This window comes from Bubalus kerabau, chromosome 3 (assembly GCF_029407905.1).
Source record: "Bubalus kerabau isolate K-KA32 ecotype Philippines breed swamp buffalo chromosome 3, PCC_UOA_SB_1v2, whole genome shotgun sequence".
Lineage (NCBI taxonomy): Eukaryota > Metazoa > Chordata > Mammalia > Artiodactyla > Bovidae > Bubalus > Bubalus kerabau.
The window spans coordinates 150,074,714-150,102,288 of NC_073626.1; the positions used below are offsets into that span (position 1 = coordinate 150,074,714).

At 45.3% G+C, this 27,575-nt stretch overlaps 1 protein-coding gene and 1 long non-coding RNA gene across 2 annotated transcripts in view; one reads left to right on the forward strand and one right to left on the reverse strand.

Moving 5' to 3' along the window:
* Nucleotides 1-249: 249 nt before the first annotated feature.
* LOC129646705 (uncharacterized) overlaps nt 250-27,575 on the forward strand; it is a 54,330-nt gene continuing 27,004 nt past the window's right edge. The window contains exon 1 of the long non-coding RNA XR_008712132.1: nt 250-540. This is a non-coding gene — a long non-coding RNA (uncharacterized LOC129646705). The remainder of the gene's footprint in view (nt 541-27,575) is intronic.
* Nucleotides 20,341-27,575, reverse strand: part of PLEKHM3 (pleckstrin homology domain containing M3) — a 226,327-nt gene continuing 219,092 nt past the window's right edge. Inside the window, exon 8 of the mRNA XM_055573295.1 lies at nt 20,341-26,674. Within this exon, the coding sequence (XP_055429270.1) occupies nt 26,497-26,674 (178 nt within the window). The 3' untranslated portion in view covers nt 20,341-26,496. The remainder of the gene's footprint in view (nt 26,675-27,575) is intronic.

Below are 27,575 nucleotides of genomic sequence, written 5' to 3' on the forward strand. Positions count from 1 at the left end.
ACACTCCTTCCAGCAATATACGAGAGTTTATTAACTCTATATTCACACCAATATTTGATACTGTGTTTTTTACTTTAGCTATTCTGGTGAGCATGCAGTTGTATTAATTGTGATAGCTACTGATTTTAAAGGGCCCTCTTTCTCTCCCTGCCAACCCCTGACCCCAACTCTTCGTGTTTCTCTAATCAACCCGCCCCTTCATTTGAAGCCCTAGTGTTAATAGGGGTTGACTCTTGAACCTCAAGGCTCCTGCTGAAGCAGCTACGTTAATTTTCAACTTTCACCTAGAGCTGTGTGACTGTAAAATAGCCACCCACTAGACCTGCTTTATCAGCTACAGCCGAGACACAATTAATTAACTTTATGCAGCCTCTCGCCACACAAGCTGCTTAACTCCTAGCCCATTGTAGTTCTGGTTTACTTAGCTGATAGGGTCTAAGAGCCTGGAACTGTTTACCTCCCTCTGGAGGGGCTGTCCTGGGCAGATGAATTCATTAGTTGGTGTTTGCCGAGCAGCAGGAAACCGAAAAAAAGCATTAGGTGAGTTTTTATTTTTACTTATTTATTTTTTGGTTTAAAAGATACTGAAAAGGAAAACTTTGGCCTTGGCCTGAATTCACATCCCAGTTATGTGGCTGCATCCTGTGGTCCTCAGTTTCCCTGCAATTAGGGAGTAGCTAGAGAAAAATCCATGTAGCAATGAAGACCCAGAGTAGCCAATAAATAAATATTAAACAAATATATAAACTATAATTAAATAAATTATATTAAAAACAAACCCCCGCCCCCCACTATCCTGCCCTCTTCCTCCAGCCTGTGTTTTTTTTTTTTTTCTTTTATTTCTGTATCTCTCATTTCCACTATTATCCCAACTGGAAAACTCTGGATTTTATCCCAGAGGATGGAAAGGGTCTGTCTGCCCCATTACATGGGATATGTAAGGATTTTTAGCCTTTTGGTTTAAATACCAAAAGTTGGAAATCCTCTGCTTCCTCCTCCCACTCCAAGAAACTATCTATTTTCCTTCCCCACTTACCTTCCTTCCCATTCCTTTTCTTTTAGAAACTGTCCTGTTGAGACTTTGTGAAGAAATAGCAAGGGCATCTTTTCTAGAAAGTGTACTTCCTAAAGTTCTGGAGAAGGAAGAAGAAAGGAAGTGCGCACTTTCTTATAGAGAAGGAGGGGAGGGCAGAGTAGGGAAAAGAACATTCTGGTGGAGAACTCTGCCCCACCGTTTTCAAACATGACTCTTAGAACAGGGTTTCTTACCTTTGCTTCATGCATCACTGAAGGTAAATTGCAGATTCTGGGGTCACAACTGGATCACAGTTTCTTAGTATAGACTCTGGGCATCTGGTTTTGTTTTTCAAGTCTTTTTTTTTTTTCTTTTGGCTGCAAGGTTTACAGCTTCTTAGTTCTCTGATCAAGAATTGAATCTTCACCCTAACATGTATATTACCATATGTGAAATAGATTTCCAGTCCAGGTTTGATGCATGAGACAGGGCACTCAGGGCTGGTGCTCTGGGATGACTCTTAGGGATGGGATGGGGAGGGAGGTGGGAGGGGGGTTCAGGATGGGGAACACATGTACACCTATGGCTGATTCATGTCAATGTATGGCAAAAACCACTACAATATTGTAAAGTAATTAGCCTCCAATTAAAATTAATTAATTAATTTAAAGAAAAGAATTGAACCTTCACCCTTGCCAGTGAAAGTACAGAGTCATAACCACTGGACTGCCAGGGAATTCCCCCTGTGAATCTGTTATTTTTAACAAGCTCCTCAGATCATTTGGATGCCCACTGAGGTTTGCAAACCACGGGTCCTATGGGTAAGGCACAGGGTCCTATTTATTGATTGCCTTCTAAATGGGGCTTCCCTGTTGGCTCAGACAGTAGAAAATCTGCCTGCAATGCAGGAGACTGGGTTTGATCCCTGGATTGGAAAGATCCTGGAGAAGGGAATGGCAACCCACTCGAGTATTCTTGCCTGGAGAATTCCATGGACAGGTGAGCCTGGCAGGCTATACCCCATGGAGTCGCAAAGTCAGATAAGACTAAGAGACTAACACTTCTAGTGCCAGCTACTGGGAAAGGGAGAGAAATAGCTTTGACTTTGGCTTTTGAGAGGTCATAACTCTAAATTTAACAATATGTGAACCGTGAAAGTGGAGAGTGAAAAAGTTGGCTTAAAGCTCAACATTCAGAAAACGAAGATCATGGCATCTGGTCCCATCACTTCATGGGAAATAGATGAGGAAACAGTGGAAACAGTGTCAGACTTTATGTTTTGGGGCTCCAAAATCACTGCAGATGGTGACTGCAGCCATGAAATTAGAACACGCTTACTCCTTGGAAGGAAAGTTATGACCAACCTAGATAGCATATTCAAAAGCAGAGACATTACTTTGCCAACAAAGGTCTGTCTAGTCAAGGCTATGGTTTTTCCTGTGGTCATGTACGGATGTGAGAGTTGGACTGTGAAGAAGGCTGAGCACCGAAGAATTGATACTTTTGAACTGTGGTGTTGGAGAAGACTCTTGAGAGTCCCTTGGACTGCAAGGAGATCCAACCAGTCCATTCTGAAGGAGATCAGCCCTGGGATTTCTTTGGAAGGAATGATGCTAAAGCTGAAACTCCAGTACTTTGGCCACCTCATGCGAAGAGTTGACTCACTGGAAAAGACTCTGATGCTAGGAGGGATTGGGGGCAAGAGGAGAAGGGGACGTCAGAGGATGAGATGGCTGGATGGCATCACTGACTCGATGGACGTGAGTCTGAGTGAAGTCCGGGAGTTGGTGATGGACAGGGAGGCCTGGCGTGCTGTGATTCATGGGGTCGCAAAGAGTCGGACACGACTGAGCGACTGATCTGATCTGATCTGATCTGATGGTTTTCCCAGTAGTCATGTATGGATGTGAGAGCTGGACTATAAAGAAAGCTGACCACTGAAGAATTGATGCCTTTGAACTGTGGTATTGGAGAAGACTCTTGAGAGTTCCTTGGCCTGCAAGGAGATCCAACCCATTCATCCTAAAGGAAATCAGTCCTGAATACTCATTGGAAGGACTGATGTTGAAGCTGAAACTCCAATACTTTGGCCACCTGATGCAAAGAGCTGACTCATTTGAAAAGACCCTGATGCTGGGAAAGATTGAAGGCAAGAGGAGAAGGGGACGACAGAGGATGAGATGGTTGGATGACATCACCGACTCAATGGACGTGAGTATGAGTGAACTCCGGGAGGTGGTGATGGACAGGGAGGCCTGGCGTGCTGCAGTCCATGAGGTCGCAAAGAGTCGGACACGACTGAACAACTGAACTGAACTCTAAATACTCTTTTAAAGAAATGAGACCTCATTATTTTATATGAATGGTACTCATTGGGTGCTTAGTATATGCCAGATGCTTTTAAGCCTCACCTCCTTCCCAAATCTATATTTTTGTTATAACCATTTTACAGGTGAGAAAACTGATGTTTGAAGAGGTTAAGTAAGTTTGCCTACTTCACACCAATAAAATGTGTATTTATATTCCTATATTTCTGGCTCAAAGCTGAGCTGTTACCACCCAGGTAGAGCCATGGTGAGAGTATTTTCCATACTGAAAACTGAAAGTGGTGACGTCACAGATATGCTTCAATCTTTGTAGACAGTGGTTCATGACATTTGCCATCGTGGTCTCCTGGCATGCAGTAGCCTGTTTTTCACTTTGTAGGATGCTATCAAAGTCAGATGGGCAATCTGAGGCCTCACTTGCCAAGTCCTCTGGGCAGGAGACCCCAGCCTTCCTCTCAGGTACTGGGAAATTGTGGATCTATTTTTAATTATTCAGCAATAAAGGTAAATCAGGAGTTCTCCTTTATCTCCCCTTCTCCTCCTCAGAGGTAACCTTTGAGACCAGTATTGGGTATTTCCTAGGAGACACTTCTTTACGCTTTTGCACATATGATGCGTTTCTTTTCCTTAATATACATGGGACAATATTGTACACATCAAACTTGCAATCACCCTTTTTCACAAAATGATTTATCTTAGACGTCTTTCTTTGTCTACTTGTACTTTTTTTTTCCCCTTTTGCATTTTTAACAGTAAACGCTGACTGAGGAAGTTCAGTGATGGGAGGTGAAGGAAGAATATCCAGTAAACCTAATTAAAGATTAAAAAATAGTTACTTTGGAATCCAAATTTAGAAATGTTTTAAGATTGTGATTAAATATCTATAACATAAAAGTTACCATTTTAACCATTTTTAGGTTTACAATTCAGTGATATTAAGTCCACTCACATTGTTGTACAATTATTATCACTGTCCATCTCCAGAGCTCTTTGTTTTCCACTAAACTCTGTACCCATGAAACACCAGCTCTCATTCCTTCCCCTTCAGCCCCCGGCAGCCACTATTCTACTCACCGTCTGTGTGAATTTGACTACTCTAGGTAGCTCATATAAGTGGAATCATACAGTATTTGTCTCTTTGTCCAGCTTATTGCACTTCGAATCGTGTCTTTGAGGCTCAGCCGAGTTGTAGAGGTAATAGAATTTCCTTCTTCTCAAAGTCTGAATAATATAGCCCATTGTATGTGTGTGCATTTATTTACCTATCCATCTGTTAATGGAAACTTGGGTGGTTGTACCTTTTCGCTCTTGGGAATAATACTGCCATGAACATGGGGGTGCAGGTTTTTGAGTCCCTGCTTTAAATTCTTTTGGGAAAATAACCAGAAGTGGAATTGCTGGATCATATGATAATTTTATGTTAACTCACTCTTTTTAAATACTGCACAACCTTCCACTGTGTACTTCATATGTTTATTGGCAATTCAAGTTCTCTTTTCTGTAAATTGCCCATTCTCTGCTTTGAGTTTTAGTGGGACTTTAAACAATATTTGTGTAATCCGGGTAGTCTTTATCTGTTGTATATATGGCAACTTAGACACATTTAAACATGTTTCTACATCATTCAGATCCAAGACCTTGTCCTTATCTCTTTGATTATTTAAGGAACAGTTATTGATAAGAGTTTTTATTGTTATAAAAATAAAAGGAGACAGGCAGCCATCTGGATGCAGCACAGAGCCTGCTTCTTCGTAGGTGTTCCATAAATATTTACCAAATGATTAAATAATATACTTTTGAACAGCCCATGACTATGATCAGTCAAATCCAGAAACTGAACTAAATTCTTACTGATACATCACAGCACAGTTTTCTGTAAGTTTAACTTTGTTGACCAGTCTCAGGGAAAAAAAAAAAGCCAAGTGCCTCCGAAATAAGTAAATCAAATTTATGCTGTTTGATAAGCACTCCAGGGAAACTGTATTGCCATGAGTTTTGCCAAAATGAGGCTAGTTCGAGATCAAATAACTCACAGACTAGAATAAAGAGTAGAAAAGGAACAGTGGTTCTTTGTTTTTTCACTTAATTTTTATTAATCTTTAATTAATTTTTAAAATTTGTTTTTAATTGAAGGATAATTGCTTTGCAGTATTGTGTTGGTTTCTGTCAAACATCAGCCATTGGTTATACCTATGTCCCCTCCCTCTTGAACCTCTCTCCCACCTCCCAGTGGTTCTTAATCATACTTGGTCTTCATCATAATCCTGCAAGGGAAACTTTATCACCCCATTTGACAGATGGGAAGGGCTCAGGATGGTGAAGTCACTTGCTGGAGGTCACACAGCTCATGGTAAAGAGCAGAGCTGGGAATTCATCCGTGTCCCGTAAGTGACAGGCACTAAAATCTTCCTGACTGTTATCTTACCCTGTGTTCATGGTCCCCTAACACTGGATCTGAGTTATTGACAGGCACCATGGCCAGAAGGTGGCTTTGCAGTGTTTTGCCCTGGAAGTGGGGCAGGAGAGGAATCATGGTTTTGCTGGGTGTCCCGGATTGGATGTGGGGATGCAGGTTGGAGTGACTGCATGTCCTTAGCCCTCTGAGGTTTACAGCTTCATTGGTCGGGCCCCTCCTCCTCCTGGGACTGCTTCCCTGAGGCCCTGCCAAATCCAGGGGCTGGAGGAGGTTCCCAAAGCCAGCGTGAAGGCTCCCGCTTATCATCCCTTGGGAATGGCTCTCCTTATCTCCTGGGGGATGTTGCCTCCTGACTGTAGCCCCCAGAGATCTCTGCATTTCCCAGCTCTGACCATACTGGGAGCTTTCAGCCCGTAACTTAACATGGACTTGTATTTGTTCTTGTATTGGTCTCTAAACTTTGTTCCTTGTCACATAGGCAAATAGTGATTCCTCTGGGGTCAGAGACCTGCGTTATGTTTTTTTTTTTGTACACAACTCCCTTTAAATACAGCTCTAGAGCCAAATAGTGACTGATAAAGTATATTTTCAGTGAACCATTTCAGAGCCTCTGTAACCATAGAGTCAGCTGAGAATAATTAGCATGAACAACTTCTCAGAAGAAAGATGTGGAGAATGCTTCAAATTGAATTTTATATTTCTGGGAAGAAAGTTGTGTATCTGTTTTTAAATGCAATCAGCAGAACTTTAAGGGGAAAAGCCCCACAGTATCATTTGTTATTTTCCCAGTTCTCTTCTTGACTTCCCAGGCTTCTTGTTGTTGTTCAGTTGCTAAGTCATCTCTGAGTCTTTGCGACCCCATGGACTGCAGCACACCAGGCTTCCTTGTCCTTCACTATCTCCCAGAGTTTGCTCAAACTCATGTCTATGGAGTCAGTGTTGGTATCTAACCACCTCATCCTCTGTTGTCCCCTTCTCCTTTGGCCTTCAATCTTTCCAAGCATCAGGGGTTTTTTCCAATGAGTCAGCTCTTCGCATCAAGTGGCCAAAGTATTGGAGCTTCAGCATCAGTCTTTCCAATGAATATTCAGGGTTAATTACCTTTAGGATTGACTGATTTGATCTAACTTCCCAGGCTTCCCTTGTGGCTCAGCTGGTACAGAATCCACCTGTAATGTGGGAGACCTGGCTTTGATCCCTGGGTTGGGAAGGTCCCCTGGAGAAGGGAATGGCTATGCACTCCAGTATTCTGGCCTGCAGAATTCCATGGACGAGTCCATGGGGTCATAAAGAGTCGGACATGACTGAGCGACTTTCACTTCAAACTTTACTTCAAACTTCCCAGGCTTAGGTGTAGCTAATTCTCCAGAAATGTCTATTCTAGGGCCTGTGAAAATAGAGAGTGCCCCAAGGGAACCCAAGATGGTGCTGGTGGAGGTGGTGGCAGTAGACATGAGGGGAAGGACCCATATTTTACTTGATGACCTGAAAGTTAATCTCTCCTTTTCCTAAAATATTTATCAATAATTATATTATTATTTTTTGGTCATGCCATGCTGTTTGTGAGATCTTTATTCTTTCACCAGAGGTTGAACCCAGACCTTCAGCAGTGAAAACATGAAGTCCTAATGACTGGACCATCAGGGAATTCCCATAATCTATCCTTTTGATGGTAATTTTTTAATTGAAGTATAATTGACATATTCATTTCAGGTATTGTTGTTGTCGTTCAGTTGCTGACTCTTTGCGACCCCATGGACAGTAGCATGCCAGACTCCTCTGTCCTTCATTCTCTCCTAGAGTTTGCTCAGATTTGTGTCCATTGAGTCAGTGATGCTATCTAACCATCTCATCCTCTGCTGCTCCTTCTCCTTTTGCCCTCAATCTTTCTCAACATCAGGGTCTTTTCCAGTGAGTTGGCTCTTGGCATCATGTGGTCAAAGTATTGGGGCTTCAGCTCTCTTCTAATGCATATTCTGGGTTGATTTCCTTTAGGAATGGCTGGTTTGACCTTGCAGTCGAGGTTTCACGTATACAACAGTAATTCAATATTTTTGTAAATTACAAAGTTATCACAATATTACTGACTGTATCTCCTGTGCTGTACATTGTGTCCCTGTGACTTACTTATTTTGTGACTGGTAGTTTGTACCTCTTAATCCCCTTCATCTACTTCACCCATCCTCCAGCCCCGCTTCGTGATCATAACTTAAAATAGCATTTGGAACTATGATCCAAATCCTATAGGGACTTTCTCTTTGCTGAAGGTTGTGGATCATTTTTAAACACAGAAGAGCCAAGAAGCTCACTCTTGTGTCATGTGATCCGCCCGTGCCATCCTGAATCTCAGCCATATAGTTTTGTTGTGAGTTCTACTCACCCAGCTGCTCTCACCTTTGAAACTGTCCCCAGGTGATCTACTGATACCTGTTTTGATTATAGAAGTTCTCACTGAAAGAAACAGTGCACCCTGAGAATGGAATCCTCTCCTTCTCTCATCGCTTCACTACAAGTCTTTAACAATCCAGCACCCAGAGGACTCTCCACTGGTGTTGTACCCAGAACTCAAAGGCCCTGTGAAGAACCATAATTAGTGTGAATAGGAACCTTTGACAACTGTGGAGGAAAGGAATGAAGACTAGTCTTAGTGCCCTTGGCAACCAAAATACCTGACTCTATCAGGTACTTTCCTCTCAGGTGTGGAAGGCTCTTTGTTCTCACTTCCCAGGTAAGACCGGATGTGTCTATACCAGGGGGCCCCAAATTGTGGTTGTCAGCAGTCTGTGTGTGGAGAGAGGTTGCTGGTTTCACTCAAGGAAGCCAGGAAAGACTGATTCCCCGTCACTGAAAATCTTTGTCCTCAGAAAGTGCTCAAAAGCTTGTGATTTGCATAGAGGTCTTTTGGAAGCAGGAAGGTTTGTGAGCAGACTTGCTCCCTGGCCATGATGAGAATCGATCAGTAACATCGTGAAGGGTTTGTGCTGTCCAATGTGGGAGCTTCAATGTGGCTATCAACTTTTAAATGAGTTCAAGGGAAATAAAATTCATCATTCAGACTCTCAGTGGTGGTCAAGTGGCTAAGACTCTGCACTTCCAATGCAAGGGGCCTGGGTTTGATCCCTGGTTGGGGAACTAGATCCCACATCTGCAAGCAGAAGACCACGCATGCCACAACTAAGACCCAGTGCAGCCAAATACACAAAATAAGTTAAAAAAAAAATTCAGTCTCTCAGTTGCATTAGCTATGAAGTTTTACATGCTCAGTAGCTTGTGTGGCTGGAGAAGGCAGTGGCACCCCATTCCAGTGTTCTTGCCTGGAGAATCCCATGAATGGAGGAGCCTGGTGGGCTGCCGTCTATGGGGTCACACAGAGTTGGACACGACGGAAGTGACTTAGCAGCAGCAGCAGCTTGTGTGGCTGGTGGCTTCTGTATGGAACATTTCTGTCATTGTAGAACGTTCTATTGGACAGCATCACTCGAAGGCATACCACTTAACAGAGGCCACTTTACTGGTCCCAGGCAGCAGTTTAAGTGCACGGTTTCTGAGGGACCCAAGTGAGGCTACAGTGAGAATATAAATCAAGGTGTACGCAGAGCACAGGTGTGGTCATTGGAGTGAAAATGATACTTTCAATAAACATTTATTTCTTAAATATAGCACTCGAGTCAACGTCACTCAAACGAGCATCAGAAATCTCGGTACTTTTGCAAGATACCGGTTCTGTCATTTTCGCATGCCTAACCTGTAAGTTGAAGCAGGAAATAAATCAGACTAAGCTGTGATAAACTGAAAAGTGAACAATCACACAGAGTCACTACAATCTTCAGACAGGGGAATGCAGGACGATTTGCAGAGTAGGAGACACGCAAGCAAAATTTGATGAGTGATAGAAAGCTTGGCAAATAGATGAGGAGAATGTGCCAAACAGAAGGAACTGCACAGACCTGGAGAACTGTAAGAAGTTAGCTGGCAGAGCAATGTGAAGGGGAGGAAGGAGAGAAGCAGGTGCAGTCGCCACATTTTGTGGGTCCCATGTAAAATGAAGGCTTCCCAGGTGGCTCAGTGGTAAAGAATCCGCCTGCCAATGCAGGACACGCAAGATGTGGGTTTGATCCCTGGGTCAGGAAGATTCCCTGGAGAAGGAAGTGGCAACCCACTCCAGTATCCTTGTCTAGAAAATCCCATGGACAGAGGAGCTTGGCGGGCTACAGTCCACGAAGCTGCAAAGAGCCAGACATGACTGAGCACAGCACAGGACACATACAGTGCAAAAGGCAAATGCAGGGCCCTCGTTCAAAAATTCTTCAGAATTTCAAGACAGCAACAGCTGAGTGTTAAATCCATAATGGGGTCCCATGCAAAAGCTCAGCTCACAAGCCCAGGAGGCCATGCTGACGGCAGGAAAGGAAGTTAAAGCGAAAGACAGGCCCATACCGTCAAGGGCCTCTGGGTCAGGCTGTGGTGTTCGGACTGTGTCCTCAAGGCAGCTGAGAGCCTTAAGAGACTTTTAAGTGGGGCTGGGGCAATATCAGGCTTGAGCACTGAAGGGCTTGGCGGGAAGGCTGGTTAAGAAGCCACTGAAATGGCCTGGGGAGAGAGAGGACGAGGATGGGAGAAGTAACAGTGGACAGAGAGGAGATGAGATTCAGTGAACTTGATAACAGAACTTCAGGCTTGACGCCTTGTTTGCTGTGGTCCAGGCCAGGCCGCCCTCCGCTGGGATCCTGTGTCCCTCTTTCTTTGCAGGTTCCTAGGCTTTGGGTTTCTGTGAGCCCTCCAGGACCCAAAGGCTGAGGATGGAGGAAGATGGGAGGTGCCATACCCCAAGTTGCTCACCAAGCACCCTTTTGGGCCCCACTCCTCTGTTTGCCACATGAAGCAGAGGTTCCCTTGCCCCAGCTCTGGAGGCAACCAAAGCACCCGCCCCCCTCTCCACTCCAGTCCCAGACACCCCGCCTTTAGCAGAAGCTCAGTCAGCATTGTTTCCTTACGGCCTCCCTTGGATTTGCATTTCCTGACTTGGGGTGTTTGTGACATTCCAGGGGCCATTATCAGAGGGTTTCACTCTTTATTTCCTGAGGGAATCAGGTATCGTTCTTTTTCCGAGGGGTTGGAGATGGGGGTGAGGGAGCCGGTGTGGACAAGGCGTCCACTTCGAGCGAGTGGTACAGCTGCATGGCTGCATGGCGGGGCGCGGAGGGAATGAAAAATGAGCTCCTCCAGCGGCCTCCGGCCTCAGACAACGCGGAAGGAAGCCGGTGTGTATTCACTGCCCGGCGGTGTGTGCCAGGGCTCCTCTCTTTTCGTTAGGCGGTCTCTTCTCATCCTCATGACAATGCCTGAAGGTGAGCGCAGGGCCCCCCCCCCCCCGCCCCCTTTTGCACATGAACACCCAGCGGTCATTGGCAGGATGTGGATTAGAACTCTGGGGTCCCCCACCCCCACCCCTCTCTGGTCTCAGCGAACGCCGGGAACAGCCCCCAGTTCCCTTGGCTTCTACTTGACAGATGGAAAAACCAAACAGAGGAGGCACCAACGGTGAGCCGGTCCTGGGTAGAGCGAGGGGAAACTTTCTCAAGTGAGTGTGATTTTATGTAAACCTTGCATGGAATGGATGTCTCCATTAATTAGCTTATTTAAAACAACAAACAAACAAACAAGCAAAAAACCAACCAAACATTGGGAGTCTGGTCTGACTCAGACAGAGGGACAGGGGAGGCATATTTAGTGCATCTGAAGGGAAATAAACCCCCCCAGGTCACAGAGTGAAGTCGGCACAATTTTATGAATTGGGCTGCACTGGGTTGGGTGGTTCCAAGAAAAATCTTACAAATGACACAGGAATATTCTTGTTTGGTGGCCAGTCTGACGTGGTGCATCTTGGCACATTCTAGAAACTGGAGGGTGTGGTAAGGCAGGTGGGAGGAGAGAGAGGCCAGTCTAAGGGCAGGGTGGCTGCAGGCTTCTGGGGTTCAGAGAGCATCCTTTGTACCTGGAGCTCTAACAAGCAGGGAACACATTGATTTTGGGAGGGATCCATGAGGACCAGAGGAGTGAAAACCGGGGGAGCTGTGTTTCCAGCCTCAGAGCCCTCTGACGAATGTTCCAGGTGACTACTAGTTCAGAAGCCAAGGCTGCTTTTTCAGGCTGGTCTCGTGTTTAAACTGGGATATTCATCTTTACAAGCAGGAAAGAGCTCTTTTGGACACAAAAGTTTGGCTGAGAGAAAAAGTCCACAACCTGTGGCTCTGGATTAAAGGGCTGGGCCTCTGGGGGCATCTTCCAGGCTGCAAAAAGGGCCAGGCTGCTGGAAGGGCACTTGAAACAAATAAAACAGTGACTCCCAAACTCACCCATATGTCACGTTCTTCCAGAAAAATACCCTCTGTAATTAGTTACAAGCTGTAGAGAATGAAATCCAATTTACCTGTCAAAGAGAAAGACTGAATTCCGTCCCCCATCCACCGCAACCCAGATTGCTGGGAGCGAGTGTGGCCCCTTCCTTCCCCCGGCCCCACCTTTTCCCCCCCACCTTCTAGATTTGAGAAGACTGAAAAAAAAAATAAAATAGAAAAGTTGGGAAAATCCTCTAAAGACACACAGTGTTCCAAGCACAATCAGACCACTAATTACTGTTAAGCCCAAGCCCTTTTTTGTGTTCTGAGGGGGGCTTCAGTGTGTAGAGACCACTTGGGTCTTTTCATGAGTTGGGGCTAACCCCTGAATAGCAGGGTTTTTTTTTCTTCTCCTTTTCAACATTTTTTACTGCCTGCCTTCTTCTCCTTCATCTTTATCATCATCTTTTTCCCTCCCTTTCCTTCTTTTCCTTTCCTCCTGTTTTTTTTTTTTTTTTCTTTCTCCGTTTTTCCTTTTTGCTTTTCTGATAGCATTTTTCTTCTGGCGTTGTGTTTTAAGTCTCTAAATGAAACTTGACTGCCCCCACGGCCGGCTGGAGAAGCACAAAGGCCGCCCATTCCACTGGCTACAGTAACGCCATTGTGTGTCCTAACAATGCACTAATTGGTGGTGACAATTGTGGGGTTGGGGAGGAAGAGGGGGGCCGCTCTTTTCCAATCAGCCAGCCACTGAAATAAAGGGACGGGAGTGAGGACGGGAGGCCCAGGTTCCTGATGGAGAGGGGGAAGAGACCCACAGAGGGGGCACAGTGCTGGCGTTCGTGCTGGGCCTTCTCAATTAAAAATAAAAACAAAGGAGAAAAGAATTATTTTGGAAAAAAAAAAAAGTACAAACTATGCCACAAACAACTTCAGGGTCCTTGACCCGCTTCAGGGGGAGATGGGGTGGAAGGGAGCCAAGGTGAGGCATGGTGAGCGTCATGCAGAAGCACCCTTTGGGAAGGGAGACTTGAATCAGTCGACCTGCACATCCAGCATTTCTGTGTTTCTGCAAACTGATGCAAAAGTGGGGGAGGTTGGTGAGAAAATTTTCTGGGAGGAATACTGGACAGGATAGTTGAGAGGCAAGAGCTGAGGTTGGTGAGTGGTGAAGTCCTTGATTCAACCACATTTCTCAAGAAGGGGAAGCCAGCGAGGGAGAAGGCTTCCATTTATTGGATGGTGGTAGACTTGTTGTTATTGTTTAGTCAGTCAGTCATGTCCGACTCTGTTGTGACCCCGTGGACTATAGCCTGCCAGTCTCCTCTGTCCATGGGATTTCCCAGGCAAGAATATTGGAGTGGGTTGCCGTTTCCTTTTCCAGGGGAATCTTCCTGACCCAGGATCGAACCTGAGTCTCCTGCATTGCAGGCAGATTCTTTACCACTGAGCCACCTGGATAAGATGTTCATAAACTCCAGGAGCTGCAGAAGGTGATTCTGACTTTTAAAAGTGTCAGGAAGGGGGAGCTGGGCAAAATGGTAAACAAAAACAGAATGATAACCAAATAGTACTGTTGAGCCCACAGGGCCTGCTGGAGATGCCCCCAAATCTCAGGACCCCAGCCCCTGGAGCCAGCAAGAGCCTCAGAGCCACTGGGTTCCAGCTCACAGCCCGGCTGTACACAGAATGAGCCGCCTTCCCAGACCAGCCTCAAAAGGACCCACTCCCGGAAACTTTCCTGGCCCGGTGATATGGACCTACACGCTGTCCATGCTCTTCCCCTATACCCTGGATGCCTCTCCTCTCTTTCTGTGTGTCAGGTCCGGTGCTAAATGTCCTGTCTGCATTATTTCACTGAAATCTCACCACAGCCCCATAACCTGATGACTATTATTATCCCCAGAGAGAAGGAGATAACGACTTGCCCGAGGTCACCGAGCATCATAGCTGAGGAGCCAGGAATCTAACAGTTGCAATAACAGCACTGGTAAACACTGCCCTCTTGGCTTCAGGGAGCACCTCTGTCCATTCACTCTATGGACATTTCGGGTTGGGGGTGAGGAGGCAGGGAGGCTGTGCTCCAGCAGCTCCAGCATCTAACAGAACACTTGGCATATGGGAGGCCTCCAAAAGGTTTGTTGACCAAAGAGGGCAGCAGGGAGGGCTCTAACTAGCAGACATTCTTTGTGTGCTTGTGGGCCTCAGACTTCAGGCTACATCAGGATCCCCTGTGGGGGAAATTGTTAAAATACAGGTCTCCCCTCCTGTCCCCATGTACCCCAGTCATGAATGAACTGAGAATGTGCACTTCTAATACATCCCCAGCTGATGTTGTGAAGCTGGTCTGGGGACCACAGTTTGAGAAGGGCTGCTTTGGTTCCTGCATAATGTTCACATTGCATCAGGGATTCCATTCCTGCCATTATCTCTGGTTTTGTTATTGTTGTTGGTTGTTTTTGTGGTGTGAGATCAGAAGTTTTATTAAGGAGAAATTAAGGGTGAAAAGTGTTGGCCATTGTTGTTGTTGTTCAGTCATTAAGTTGTGTCTGGCTCTTTGTGACCCCATGGCCTGCAGCACATCTGGCTTCCCTGTCCTTCACCATCTCCTGAAGTTTGCTCAAATTCATGCTCATTGAATTGATGGTGCCATACAACCATCTTATCCTCTGTTGTCCCCTATTCCTCCTGCCTTCAATCTTTCCCAGCATCAGGGTCTTTTCCAAAGAGTCAGCTCTTTGCATCAGGTGGCCAAAGTATTGCAGCCTCAGCTTCAGTTCTTCCAATGAATTTTTAGGGTTGATTTCCTTTAGGATTGATTGGTTTGATCTTGCAGTCCAAGGGACTCTCAAGAGCCTTCTCCAGCACCACAGTTCAAAAGCATCAATTCTTTGGTGCTCAGCCTTCTTTATGGTCCAATTCTCACACCCATACATGACCACTGGAAAAACCATAGCTTTGACTATATGGACCTTTGTTGGCAAAGTGATGCCTGTGCTTTTTAATATGCTGTCTAGGTTTGTCACAGCTTTGACCATAATGAGAAATAATCTTAGATTCTTTCCTACTTTAAAAAACAGTCTTAATCAAACAGTGATTTATATCTGATTTAAAAAATAAGATGCTCAGTGATATGCCCAACTAACAACACTGCAAACAATGACGTGCTTTAGAAAATATCTAGATAGATAGAGTCTTTTATTTGGGAAGACTGTCCTGGAGAGTTCTTTTCTCATCAATTTTTGTGCCTCTTAATTTTATGTCATGAATATTGTATACTTTAAAGTGAAATGCTCCCCAGTGGAAGAATTGAATAAAGAGGATTTTAATTCTAAAGTCCTTTTGGTGAGAGCATCTCGGCGGATGGGTAAGAAGTTGAGGAACCCACCCCTGGGGACCCCCAATGTGTTGGCTCAGGAGCTAGTGCCTTGGGTCCCAACATGGTGCCAGGGAACAGACAGGACTCTCTGCACTGGGGGAAACTGCCTCCCTGCAAATAAAGGGTTCTGTCTCGACTCAGTTCTCTAGGAACCAACCCTGTTTCTTGAGCTAGTCCTTTCAATTAGTGAGGTATTCAGCATCCATTGGTAAGTCACTATCGTCATGTCGGGGGTGCAGCAGACTCCTGAAATGCCCCCTTTTCTCAATTAAAGGCAACTTTCCCTCCAGCTTTGGTGCAGCTTTCTGAATGGAGAGGTTGAGGATGATGCACCCTGGCAGTGCTCACTCTTGTGTGTTCTTGTCTCCTGGCTGCATGGGCTGGCATGAATAGGGCAGGGGGTACTGTCCTCCGAAGAGACTGGGACCCCTGCTCCCTAAAGAAGGAGAAAGGGAAGCTGGAATGGAACCATAGCCCTTACGGTGTGTCAAGCCTTCAGCAGGACCACCTTATTTTGTAAAAGCTTTACCGTCAGAACAAACAAAACAAAACAAGGTATTTGGGGGACCATGAGATAAATTTGATTTGGGATCGAGCAGCAGATGATAACAAGAAATTATTACTACTTTTGTTCAGTGTGTAATGGCATTGTGACTCCATAGAAGAAAAATAAACATCTTTTGTAGATGTGTGCTAAAGCACATCAGCATGAAATATCATTATGTCTGAGATTGGCTCTGTGATATTTTCTCAAAAAAAGAAGAAGAAAAACAAGAGTAGGTGGGACAAACAAGGCAAACATCGAATAATTTTTATTTTTAAAAAAGTTTATTATTACCTCCAAATATCCCCATGGTGGGCTGCATATGAGCTGACTACTGGGGTTCCGGGGGGACAGGTTTGGGGCCAATGTGGGCAGAGCTAGTTCCCAGGACTTTCTGGTTGTTGGACCACATGTTGGTTTTGATATACGTTTGCCACAAGTACTGGCACTTGGCAAACTCCATCAGTCAGTGCCAGGCCTCTGCTGTCCCCCTTCCCCTTGGTGTGGAATTGAACTTGCATGAGCAAGAGGTATTTCCTGAGATGTCTATCGTTAGACATCTCCTCTGGGCGCTGGGACTGCAGTGGCTGCTTCCTTGGTGGCCTCACTCCTGGGCAGCAGTGAGCAAGCCATCTGGGGAGCTTGACCCAGTTTAGAATTCACATTCACTTCCCTGCCTGTGCAATTGGAATTTATTTCCTCTGCAAAAGGCTTGAATCTCAGAGCAAAATACCTCCAGCTGGGCTTGAGTATGCGTGCAGTGATCCTAATGGAGAAAGATTCTGGTTTATTTTCCTAACAGCGTGCACCTTGCGGTCTCCTTGGAACCCGGCGTTATTAAGAGGGTGCCATCACAATGCAGCACGGAAGCTAAGGCAATTTGGATGTCCTTGGGCCCCAAATTAATATGTGCTTTGTATAGTCTTGTAATCTGGAAGGCAATTTTCCATAACACAGTGAGAGATGTTCCTTTTATACATTTGAGATAATTTAGCTCAATGTTCATTTGAAAAAATGATGGTGCTAATAGCGGCTCTTCAGCCTCAGAACAACAGACCGTCCTGGGAGCACAGAAGCCATGGACAGTGATTCTCGTATCAGGCTGTCTGCAAGGGATTGGATAAAAGCTGGAGGAATTTCCCCCAGACCAACAGCTGCCTGAGATTGTATGGCAGGATCTGAATTACTGTATGAACCCATGAACTTGAACTGATTGGCTTAAAACCAATAGCTCTTAATGGAGGAATATGAGACAGAGCGGGGGGCGAGGGGGTTATTATGAATTTCCTGATTGTCCAGGTAAATTGTAAGTCATTGCACATAAATCAGAATTTCTGTATGCTCAGCTGTGGCAACAGTTTGTTCTTCCTGCTGGACCTTTCTGTCCAAGCTATGAAGGAATAGATGCAAACAAGGGAGGATAAATGAATCTGCTGTGTGGGTTTTGCCTTGGGCTTCCTATTATGTACCAGGGGCCATTGTTCTCTTGGGGAAGGAATCCTCTACTCCAATCAGAATCCAATACAGTAATAAAAATCCACTTTAAACACCCCCCCCCCCCCCACACACACACAACCTGGCCCCACTCAAGTCAATAATGTAATTTTTAAGAATGCTGCTTTAGAACAAGTCCCAAGTTCATTTCTACTTGCATCCTTGCCCTTTGGAAACACTGTCTTTCTACAATGATTCTCAATAAAGTCTTTGCTGTGGAGGTTCCCCCTCTGATAAGCACTGTGGGAATGGAGCAGATCACATCTTTTATAAGACTGAACCATTTGTACAAGTGCTCCATCAATGAGGAATATTTGTCATCATCAAAGTTACTGACTTCATAAAAGGAGAGGGGAAGAACTAAGTTTCCATTCACCTGCAACTGGCAGGTGGAGAAGGCAATGGGACCCCTCTCCAGTACTCTTGCCTGGAAAATCCCATGGACGGAGGAGCCTGGTGGGCTGCAGTCCATGGGGTCGCTAAGTGTCGGACATGACTGAGCAGCTTCACTTTCACTTTTCACTTTTCACTTTCATGCATTGGAGAAGGAAATGGCAACCCACTCCAGTGTTCTTGCATGGAGAATCCCAGGGATGGGGGAGCCTGGTGGGCTGCCGTCTATGGGGTTGCACAGAGTGGGACACAACTGAAGTGACTTAGCAGAAGCAGCAGCAACTGGCAGGAGAGCTTAAAGATTGTCAGTTCAATATATGCCTGGATTCAGAATGACTGTGGTTTAAGTAAAGTCTATAGTTTTTCCACGAAGCCAAGGCAAATCTAGACACGGCTCAGGTTTTTCTGAATCTCCGAGGCCTTTCTGGGGAAGAAGAACCTAGTGATTTTCCATTTAAACAACACTGTCTGGAGTGATAAGTTTCATGTTTGTCAGGTGGGCCTGACCTGGGAGCAGACTGTCACATGCATACATTTGAGGACAATTGCAGCATAATGAGGAGGAATGAAAAAATGAAAGGAAGGGTACAGGACTTTCTTTGTAGGCCAGCTTAGTCACCTGTGGCCATGACTTCTATTCACCTGGCTGTCTGGCAATGGTATATACTGGATAAATAGACACTAACCACACCCCGGAAGAAAATGAAGAGGGTATAAAGTTCAGGTTTTATGAGAACAATGGCAATCTATGAGCAGCAGGTTCCAAAGTACTGTGCCTGTTCGGTGTCTGTTGGGAGGAAGGGAGACAACAGCTGTGAGCTGGAGGGCAACTAAGACTGCTCAGTCCCTCTACATACCTTTGACATCTTTCCCACTGTGGACTTCCAGTATCCTAAGCACTTGGCTATTTCAGGGAAACTTGTTTCATTCAGTCTGCTGCTGCTGCTAAGTCGCTTCAGTCGTGTCAGACTCTGTGCGACCCCAGAGACGGCAGCCCACTAGGCTCCCCCGTCCCTGGGATTCTCCAGGCAAGAACACTGGAGTGGGTTGCCATTTCCTTCTCCAATGTATGAAAGTGAAAAGTGAAAGTGAAGTCGCTCAGTATTGTCCGACTCCTAGTGACCCCATGGACTGCAGCCCACCAGACTCCTCTGTCCATGGGATTTTCCAGGCAAGAGTACTGGAGTGGGTTGCCATTGCCTTCTCTGTTCATTCAGTCTAGTGGGTTTTAACTTTTAGGATGCACAGGGCTCACCCAGGGAACTTTAAAAAAAAAAAAACAAATATTCAGGCCCCATCCAGAAAGATTTGCATTCAGTTGTCTGCAATGGGACCCTGAGTATTTTTGTGTTACTCCTGTGGGAACCACCGATTAAAGTCATCATCTAGTGGCTTCATCAAAGGACATGACTGGAAACGATTCAGGGAGATTCCAGTCACATCTCCTGAGGGTGGGGAGAGAGGAACAGAATGGTGTCTCTTTCCACCCTTTGGAAATGACTTGTGATAATGCGAAAACTTCCTGCAGTTATCCAGTCACTCAGGTTTGCTGCCACTGGGGGAAGGCTAACCCGGCCTGTAAATCACAGGAATCGGGGCTCTGGCTGCACTGTCTAGTTTGGTTCAGTGAAACATTAACTTGTTTCTTTTTATTGTGGATTGTGGCAGGTTGCTTGTGAAGATGAGGTCCAGTTGCTCCTTGGACGGAATGGGCATGAGCTCCAGTGGCTTTCCTGGGGGTGGAGGAGGGGGAGCTGGGCATGAACTTGTTTAGGTGTGTCCTAGAGAGTGAGGCTCAGAGTCCACCTGTGGTAAATGTTTAACCAGAAGCACCTTTTCTGGTCTCTTCAATGTCTTTGAGTAGGTGAATTTCAATGGGGCGTTTGAAAGTTTCCGAGTGGACAGTTGTGCCCATGGTCTTTTTTGTGGCCATGAGGGCCAGCCCTGGGGAAGGTCATGTAGATATTTTCCATCACCTCTCGGCTCCCAGAGGGCTGCTGTCCTCACAGAGACAAGTCCCCTCTACTTTCACTCTATGCTCTCAGAGTATGGTCTTCATGGTCTTTGGGAATGACCAGTGGCCTTGCCTACCATCTGGCACTTGCTCCTCTAATTTGGAGAGTGCAGTGGTGATGAAAGCTTGGGGAAAAGCTGGGATAGATGCTCCGTGTGGGAGCTGGGGTGGGTTTGTCTCAGATGAGAAAAAAATCATGGTCTGTTTCTGCCCATGAGGCCTAGACCACCACATTTGCAATTTTTTCAAAGTTTCACTATATTTTTCATAAGCATAGGAAGGGCTGATGAGAATATTGAGGTTGAAGAAATCAGGAAAAAACGAAGTCTATAAGATTAATATTAAGAGCTATTTTATATATCTATATAGCTGAATCATTTTGCTGTATACCTGAAACTGACATTGTAAACCAACTACAGTTAAAAAAAAAAAAAAAAAAGTAAAAATCTTAACAACTATTTCAAGGTCCCAATAGCTCACTTTCAATAAAGTTTACATCTTGACTTTGAATTAACATCCAGCGCTCATCTTGGGCTTTTACCACCCCTGCAAAAACAGCATTTGAATAGAGTTGTTATGAGAGGAGAAAGTACTTTCTGCATTGTTTATTGGGAGAGAGATAACTTTATACATCAGGAACTGGTGCACTTAAATTATATGACAGATGACTGTAAAAACTAGGGGTCTTATCCACAACACAGTTTCTTTTTTTTATTATTACAGTTATTGATATTTTAAAAAATGATGTAAACAAAACTATGGATAACTTATGCCCAAACAAAAGGCAATCAAATCCAGAAGAAGAAACAATACATATATAAGTTACAGTAGATATTACAAATAGCTCAACACAGAGTGACAGAGTAATAGCCCAAGCCCCAAGTTTTAGACAGTTCTGTACAGCATGAACAGAAATAAGGGAAAATGACATCTATCTGACCCAGGAGCGTTAAGAACAAGTTGTGCAAAGACTTCCGCACCCCACGTTCGATACTCTTCATTTGCAACCTACACATTTCCTCTCTTTTTACTGTTCTCTAAAGATAGATTTTTTTCCCCCCTTGAATGTTCTAGGATAGGCTATTCACAATAGGATCCTGAGAGGTGACCAAATCAGAACCTAAGCCTCTGGTGGTGAAAGCCTAATGTAATAGCTTGCTGGACTGCCCACGCCACGTAGAAATGCCTTCACCACAATCCATCCAAGAGGCCTCTCATTTCCCACTTGGAAGACAGGTGGCAAAATAAAAGAAACCCTTTATACAGTAAAGGAAAAGAAAATCCTTATGTTTGTGTAATTTTTTTCACCTGAAAAAGGCTAAATTCACTGACTTTACAGATTGGAATCTGAATAACCAGTTTAATTTCTCTACCCATTGGCCTTGACATCATGACATTCCCCTGAGTTTGGTTCATGAAAAGCAAGCAAGCAAACAAAAGGAGTAATTTGAGAAACAGCATAAAACAGAGTCAAAACATTATATGGTTGTATTTTTGTGTTTCCTGGGTGTCAATGGCGCCAAGGAGTGTTTCCACTAGTCTGCTCTGACAATGTGCTTCCAACAGGAACCCTTGTACTCATGAGGTTAAGGCACCAGGTTAAATGAAGGTGAAAGGTCTGACATGTGCATGGAACATGTGGGCTCCGAGCGTGCCTGGGTCGAGAGCAGCCAGCAGGGAAGAAGCAAGGTGATCCATATTGAGGCAAAGGACCCTGCAGGCTTCAAGTGGGTCTGCTAGTCTAGACTAGAAGCACGAGGCAGTACTGTAAGGCACTCCTACGGGGAAAAAGACATGAATACGATGGTCAGTGTGAGGGGCCACGAGCCGCAGAGGTCCACCAGCCAGTTTACCAGGCCTGAATCTGGGCTCAGGACTGCGGCAAGGAAGGTCAAGGGAAGGGAAGAGAGGCTGGTCTGCAGCTCAGCGGCCTAGGAGGGTATCTTATTGTGCTAAGAGTTGCCATAAGCGCCTGAATCTTCTACCTGGGTAACAACTGGCTTCACTGCAGACCTTCCTAACAAGATGGCGTCTCTCTCTACAGGGAAAATCCAAACAAAACAGCAGCTGTCTCTTCACTCAGGGTTAACAGTGCCTTCCATCACCTTGGAGGCCACTGCAGGAGGAAAGGGCTCTATTGCATGATCCCTTGGAGCCCATTTAGAATAAAAGCCCTGACAACTGTGGGTGTGCTTGAGATGGTGTTCCACACTTTTCTCTTGACTTTTGTCAATGACTTTTGACAATGGATTGGGGTACTGGTACTTCACTGTTGAAACACTGTTCCCCATGATAGAAATCCCATTTGTCTGTTTAAATGAGCTGAGCAGGGCTTGTTCACCTGTCACTGGGTTCAAGTAGTGAAGTAGGGCAGTGAGTTCTACTAGACACAACACTCGGAACTGTTGTTAATGCCCAGGTGTTGGCAAGGACCAGGGAAGGGAAAACAGAGAGTGGTTCCAACAACTCAGTTCAGGCCAACGAGGGCACGTTCACTTCTTTCAGTTTTGCCCCAACTCTCTACTTTTCTCACATTGTCTTAGAGCAAGAAAAGTAGTGAGACAGGAACCTCAAGCAAATAAGGGGGCGGGGGAACTGCACTTACCTCTCTTTACTGGGAGAAGTAAAAAAAATAAAAAAGAAAATCACCTTGTGTTGACTCCAGGCAGTATTAGAATCAGGAGCTGAAGATTTACTTCACAGTCTAGTTACTTCAGTCAAGAGCAGCCTGTCAGTGGAGGTGAGGAACACTGCCCCCACACAGCAACAGCAGCGTTGGCTTAACCCTAAATTAGGAGCAGAGTGTATCTTGGCTTCCTCAGATCATGCCTCTATTTGCAGAAAATGCTCAGTGCAGCTTCACACAAGTCCTACCCTGATGCAACGATTTACGTGTGGCCCTTTCTGGCTCATGGGTAGAGACAAAGCCACAGGTTTGGAAGTCATGCCTTTTCGAGAAGGCATGGGAAGAAACTATCCAGTGTCGGTGTGCAGTGTGTACAGATGCACAGACAAAAACAGACGCTGGACCCCACGCAAGGGGACTCACTGCAGCTTAGCAAAGGTGGCCTCCGTGCAGCCAGAAGGAAGCCAGGCACAGTCCCTCAGCAGGGGTCTGAAGGACACCACTGGGTTGGCTAGAAACCACAAATCCCAAGTCCTAGCAATATTCCCTTCTTGGTGGAGGCCTAGTCTGGAAGAATCCAAAAGCGATTGCCTTCTCAGCTCATCAAATATTAAAGCTCCTAGAGAGATTACTCTTAAGCACAATGATCATGAAGACGACCATAATACAGTCCCCTGAAAAGGCAATGAGGCAAAGGGGGAAGATGGGAGTTTTATGTGGCTTTCACATACAGAGCTTTCAACTTGAAGAGCCACCCTGGAAAGAACATGACTCCCATCCCAGTTGACTGCTTTTTAAGTACTTTGCGGCCTTCCTGCTGCGGTGCAAACTGAGGTCTATTTTAGGAACCGGCTTTTTTACTGCAGGGTGAGATGCCAGCATTTCACCAGACTTGGACTGTCCCACAATCGAGTTTCTGGCACGGTGAGGAGGGATTTCCTCAAGTGATACACCAGGGAAGGGGCCTTTCAAGAGAAAAGAGGTTCCCTGAAGTTGGCTGCCAGCCCTAGGAGATTAATGGGCCATTTTCTCCTGGGCTTTATGTACAAGATATTTAATATGGGATGAAAAATGGACCATGAGGGAAAGCAGGTATTAGCTTAAGTCTTAAGGAGGTGGTAATCCACAGATTTGCTTTCGTTTCGACAGTTTCTAAGTAGTGGAACAATTACCTACAGTGCACCAAGTAATTTGTTAGGGTCGAAAACAGTAAGGGCGTTCAGGTGTGCGCTAAGGTATCCTGGGTTGAAAACAGCAACTTTGAATTTTTGTGGCAGACCCAACTGCTAAGCCAGCTCTGCCCTGTCCGTTCATGTTTGGGGGTTGGTGGCTGAGTGTGTCATGCAGGCCTGTGGCTGGCACCGGCCAGGCTGTCGGGGCTCCACAAAGAGGAGGGAAATGGGCTGCTGGGGTATGCTTCCAGCTCTGGTAGCTGATGGTGATAGCACATTTATCATTTTTTTTCCCTTTAGAAAATAAGCAACAATGTGGGTAGGAAGTTCTCCTTAGAGGTTCACAGGGATTGCCACTATTCTGCTGGGCCTCGAAGCAACCCTGGTAAAAGCCAAGACCTTGGGAGCACAGACCCAGAGTATCAAGCGGACTCTCGGTGGGTCTGACCCTGGGGCCTGTGAGACAGGACAGGAAATTCTGTACATGCAGCCAACGTGCTAGAAGGGAGGAGATGGCCCTGTACTCTGGGTCTCCAATTGCAGTGTGCTAGGGATGGCCTTGCTGACAGTTGGAGTCACAGATACATTAATTACGGCGAAGGCAGAAGTAAGCTACAGTGACAGGGAGCTGGGGGCGGAGGGAGAAGGCACTTTGCCGTCGGAGCACATCTGTTTTATAATAAGTGGGTCTGTAATTCTCTTGTGAAAGAACACGTTTTGCTATCTTCTCTGAGGCTGGAATATATAAATACTGTATTTCACGAAGGGGAAGAGGAAAGGGGAGATGATCAAATTTGTTTGCCTGTTTGCCAAGCGCTTGTTTGAGATTTTCCACCCTTTTTCTTTTGTGTGTAACAGTTTCTATAGAGTGGGGTGGGGCGGGGAGAGGGAGTCAACTTGTTTTTCTAAAAGTAAAAGGCACCGTAAGGCGTCTCATGAATGGGGCCCCGGCCTTTTAATAATTTTTCATGCCTTGGCTACAGCTACTGTATAATCAGAAGATAAATGCATGAGTGGTGCTGAGCTATTAACATTGAAATGTGTGGTCTGGGGCCAAAGGAATGGGTGTGGGTTGAGAGGTGAAATGCTCATACCCAACGGTCTGCACAGAAGTGAGTCTGAAATGTCACATCTCCAAATGAACAGAAGCATCATGAGCTGGGATCAGAGGGAGCCAGGTGTGGGAAAAGGAGCAGTGGGGTTAAATGTCGCATGGGCTGTGTGAACACTGGTTCTCTAGGTCCTGCTAGGAGTGTAGCTACTAAACCATGGAGGCTTTGAAGGCATCTGCTTAGAGGAACGGTAAGAATCTTCTCATATAACCTACTGAGAATTGCTTAAATATAAGCTTATTTTTTGGTTCTGGAAAGAGTTAAGGTGGAAGGAATGGGAGCCATGCTTCCTGGTGCCAAGCTATCTGCCATTTTGGTCACCGTGGCCACTGTGCTAAGAGGGTGCTGCAGAGGGAGAATACCCCCCTGCCAAGTGCCTAAGCAACTCATTCTCATTCTCATTCCTTATTAGCTTAGCACTTTGCATCTCACTTCACGGGGGCAATGATGCATGTGCATGTATATATGTATAGTTAAATAATATTAGATTTAATTCCTTAATTATATTTGTCAGTTTGGTATTTTCTTCATAGTCTAAAGTTGGTACTGTGAAGTTCCAAGGTGCTCTGATTTTTCAAAACAATTAAGAAAGTATGAAAGCAGATGTGGTGACATTGACAAATGAAAGGTCGGAGTGAAAGGGCAATGAAGAACAATAAAAATAAATAAAGTGTAATGAATAGGTGGGAACTCCCTACACAGGATTCTGTGAAAAGAAAACTGCAGATCCTCTCTTGGAATGTGTGGACTCTACACCCGACCTCCTGGTCTACAAACTGATGTATTTAACAATCCTAAGCAATTTCCTCCAGCCAGCACCATTAAAAAAAAAACAAACATCATCCTGTCACCCATGGAACTCCTGGAAAACTGCTCTTCAGAGCCATATTTCCAGCCTGGCAAATATGGTCACGTCTCTGGGCGGGTGTTGGGATTCGTACCAGCAAACAGATGGACAACATGTAGGTTACTGAGGTCTCTTGTCAGGAAAAAGTGCTTTCTGAGATTAACTTCAGAACAATTTAGCTCCTCTAATAAATTAAGGACACACGCTTTCTGTCAGAGGGAGCCTGCACTCCTGATTTCCAAGCTGTTTAACTCAGCTTAGGGGATCCCAGCCTTTGCGAAGACACGGAGGTGAGAGCCGGGACGTGGGCTCCTGGAAGGATCCAGGAGTCACTGCTGTGTTTTGAAGCTTTTCTTATGAAACTTGATGATGGGTGCTTGCCTCATTTACCTCATCCTCTGTGAAGGCTAAAAATAAATAACACAAAAATAACTCAAAGCACTCTTCTGGAGAAAATGCTTTCTCCTATGTCTTGTGTAATAAATGGCTCCTGAGAGCCCACAATGTCTGAACTATAGAGCCTTGTGTGTAAACCATGTTTGGCTTGGGGGGCAAAGCAGCTGAAATTCATGGCTAAGTGTAATCCCACTATTGGTAACCTCTTGAGCCACAAAGCTCCACGGACCTTTAAGACAATGACTTATACTGAACATACGTACAGGACGTATAGGTATGTGTGCGTGTACATTTATAAATATATATATCTAGCTGAGGATGAGACATTAACTTCCCCCAGAGGGGTCTAACTGTCTAGTTTGGAAGCCACTGGGTCTGATGGATGGTTGAGAGGTCACCGCCCGGCCTTGGACTCCTGCTGAGTCAGGTGTTCTGGTAGGACAGCTCAAACATGTTGCAAGCCTCCTCCAGGCTCTCGTCCATGTTCAACCTCCGCCAGAAAGACTTCTGCTTCATCTGCAGCTCTCGGCGGACACATCGCGGGCAGGGGACAGACTTCTCTTTGCATTCAGCGTGGAAAACAGCTCCACAGCTTTCACACCTGCAAGAGCCAACCACGGAGATGATGAGTAAGGTTGAAGTGAGCAGGGCAGGAGGCTGGAAGTCCAGACCTCTGCACAGCTCAGGTCACAGCCTTTTATTCCTGACCCCTCAAAGAGATGTGACTCATAGAAGTGGGTTCTTTCCTTTTCCAAAAGACTCAAAGTTGAATTTCATTTGAAAAACATGTGGTTTTTTTTTTTTTTTTTCTGATTGGAACTACCTGGGGACAGGCTTATGTTTTCTGGGTGAAGGGGAGTCAGCAGTCAGTTAGCAATTTTGTGATCATGGTTACAATTGACAGAGCTCTAGAAGCTCCATGTGTTAGCTCGACTGAGAAAGAAGTGGGGATAGTGACTCTAGGGTGAAGTGACAAAATAAGAGTGGAGTGCCCTGCCAACTGAAAACACTCCCAACACCAGTGACAGCCCCTGTGTCACAGCTGTGAAAATGTGGCTCCTCACTTCCGCTAACAAAAGCCAAGCGGTTGGTTCCCTGTCACCCCCTACCTTTATCTGACACTTTGGAAAGGGTCAAAATGGCATATTTTCAATTTCTGAATGATAGACTGTGGTCTGTTGCTCTTTTGAGTTTTGTTTTTTTAAATTAGAAACTCCCTCAAACCTTTCTATATCTAGCTTCATAACACGTGGGAACAGTAAAGCATGAGAGAGTGGGGGAGAGATCTTGTTTTTTAAGAAAAACAAAAAACACACAAATGCTGTAATTTATAGAGAGGAGACATTCCAGGTGGATGATGTTGTTTGGCTTGGTGGAAGCCTGTAGGAGTCTAAATGGCTTGTTTTTACTGCAAAGCCTTTAATAATGAGTAACTGACAAGCTTCCCTAGTGGCTTAGATGGTAAAGATGCCTGCAATGCAGGAGACCTGGGTTCAATCCCT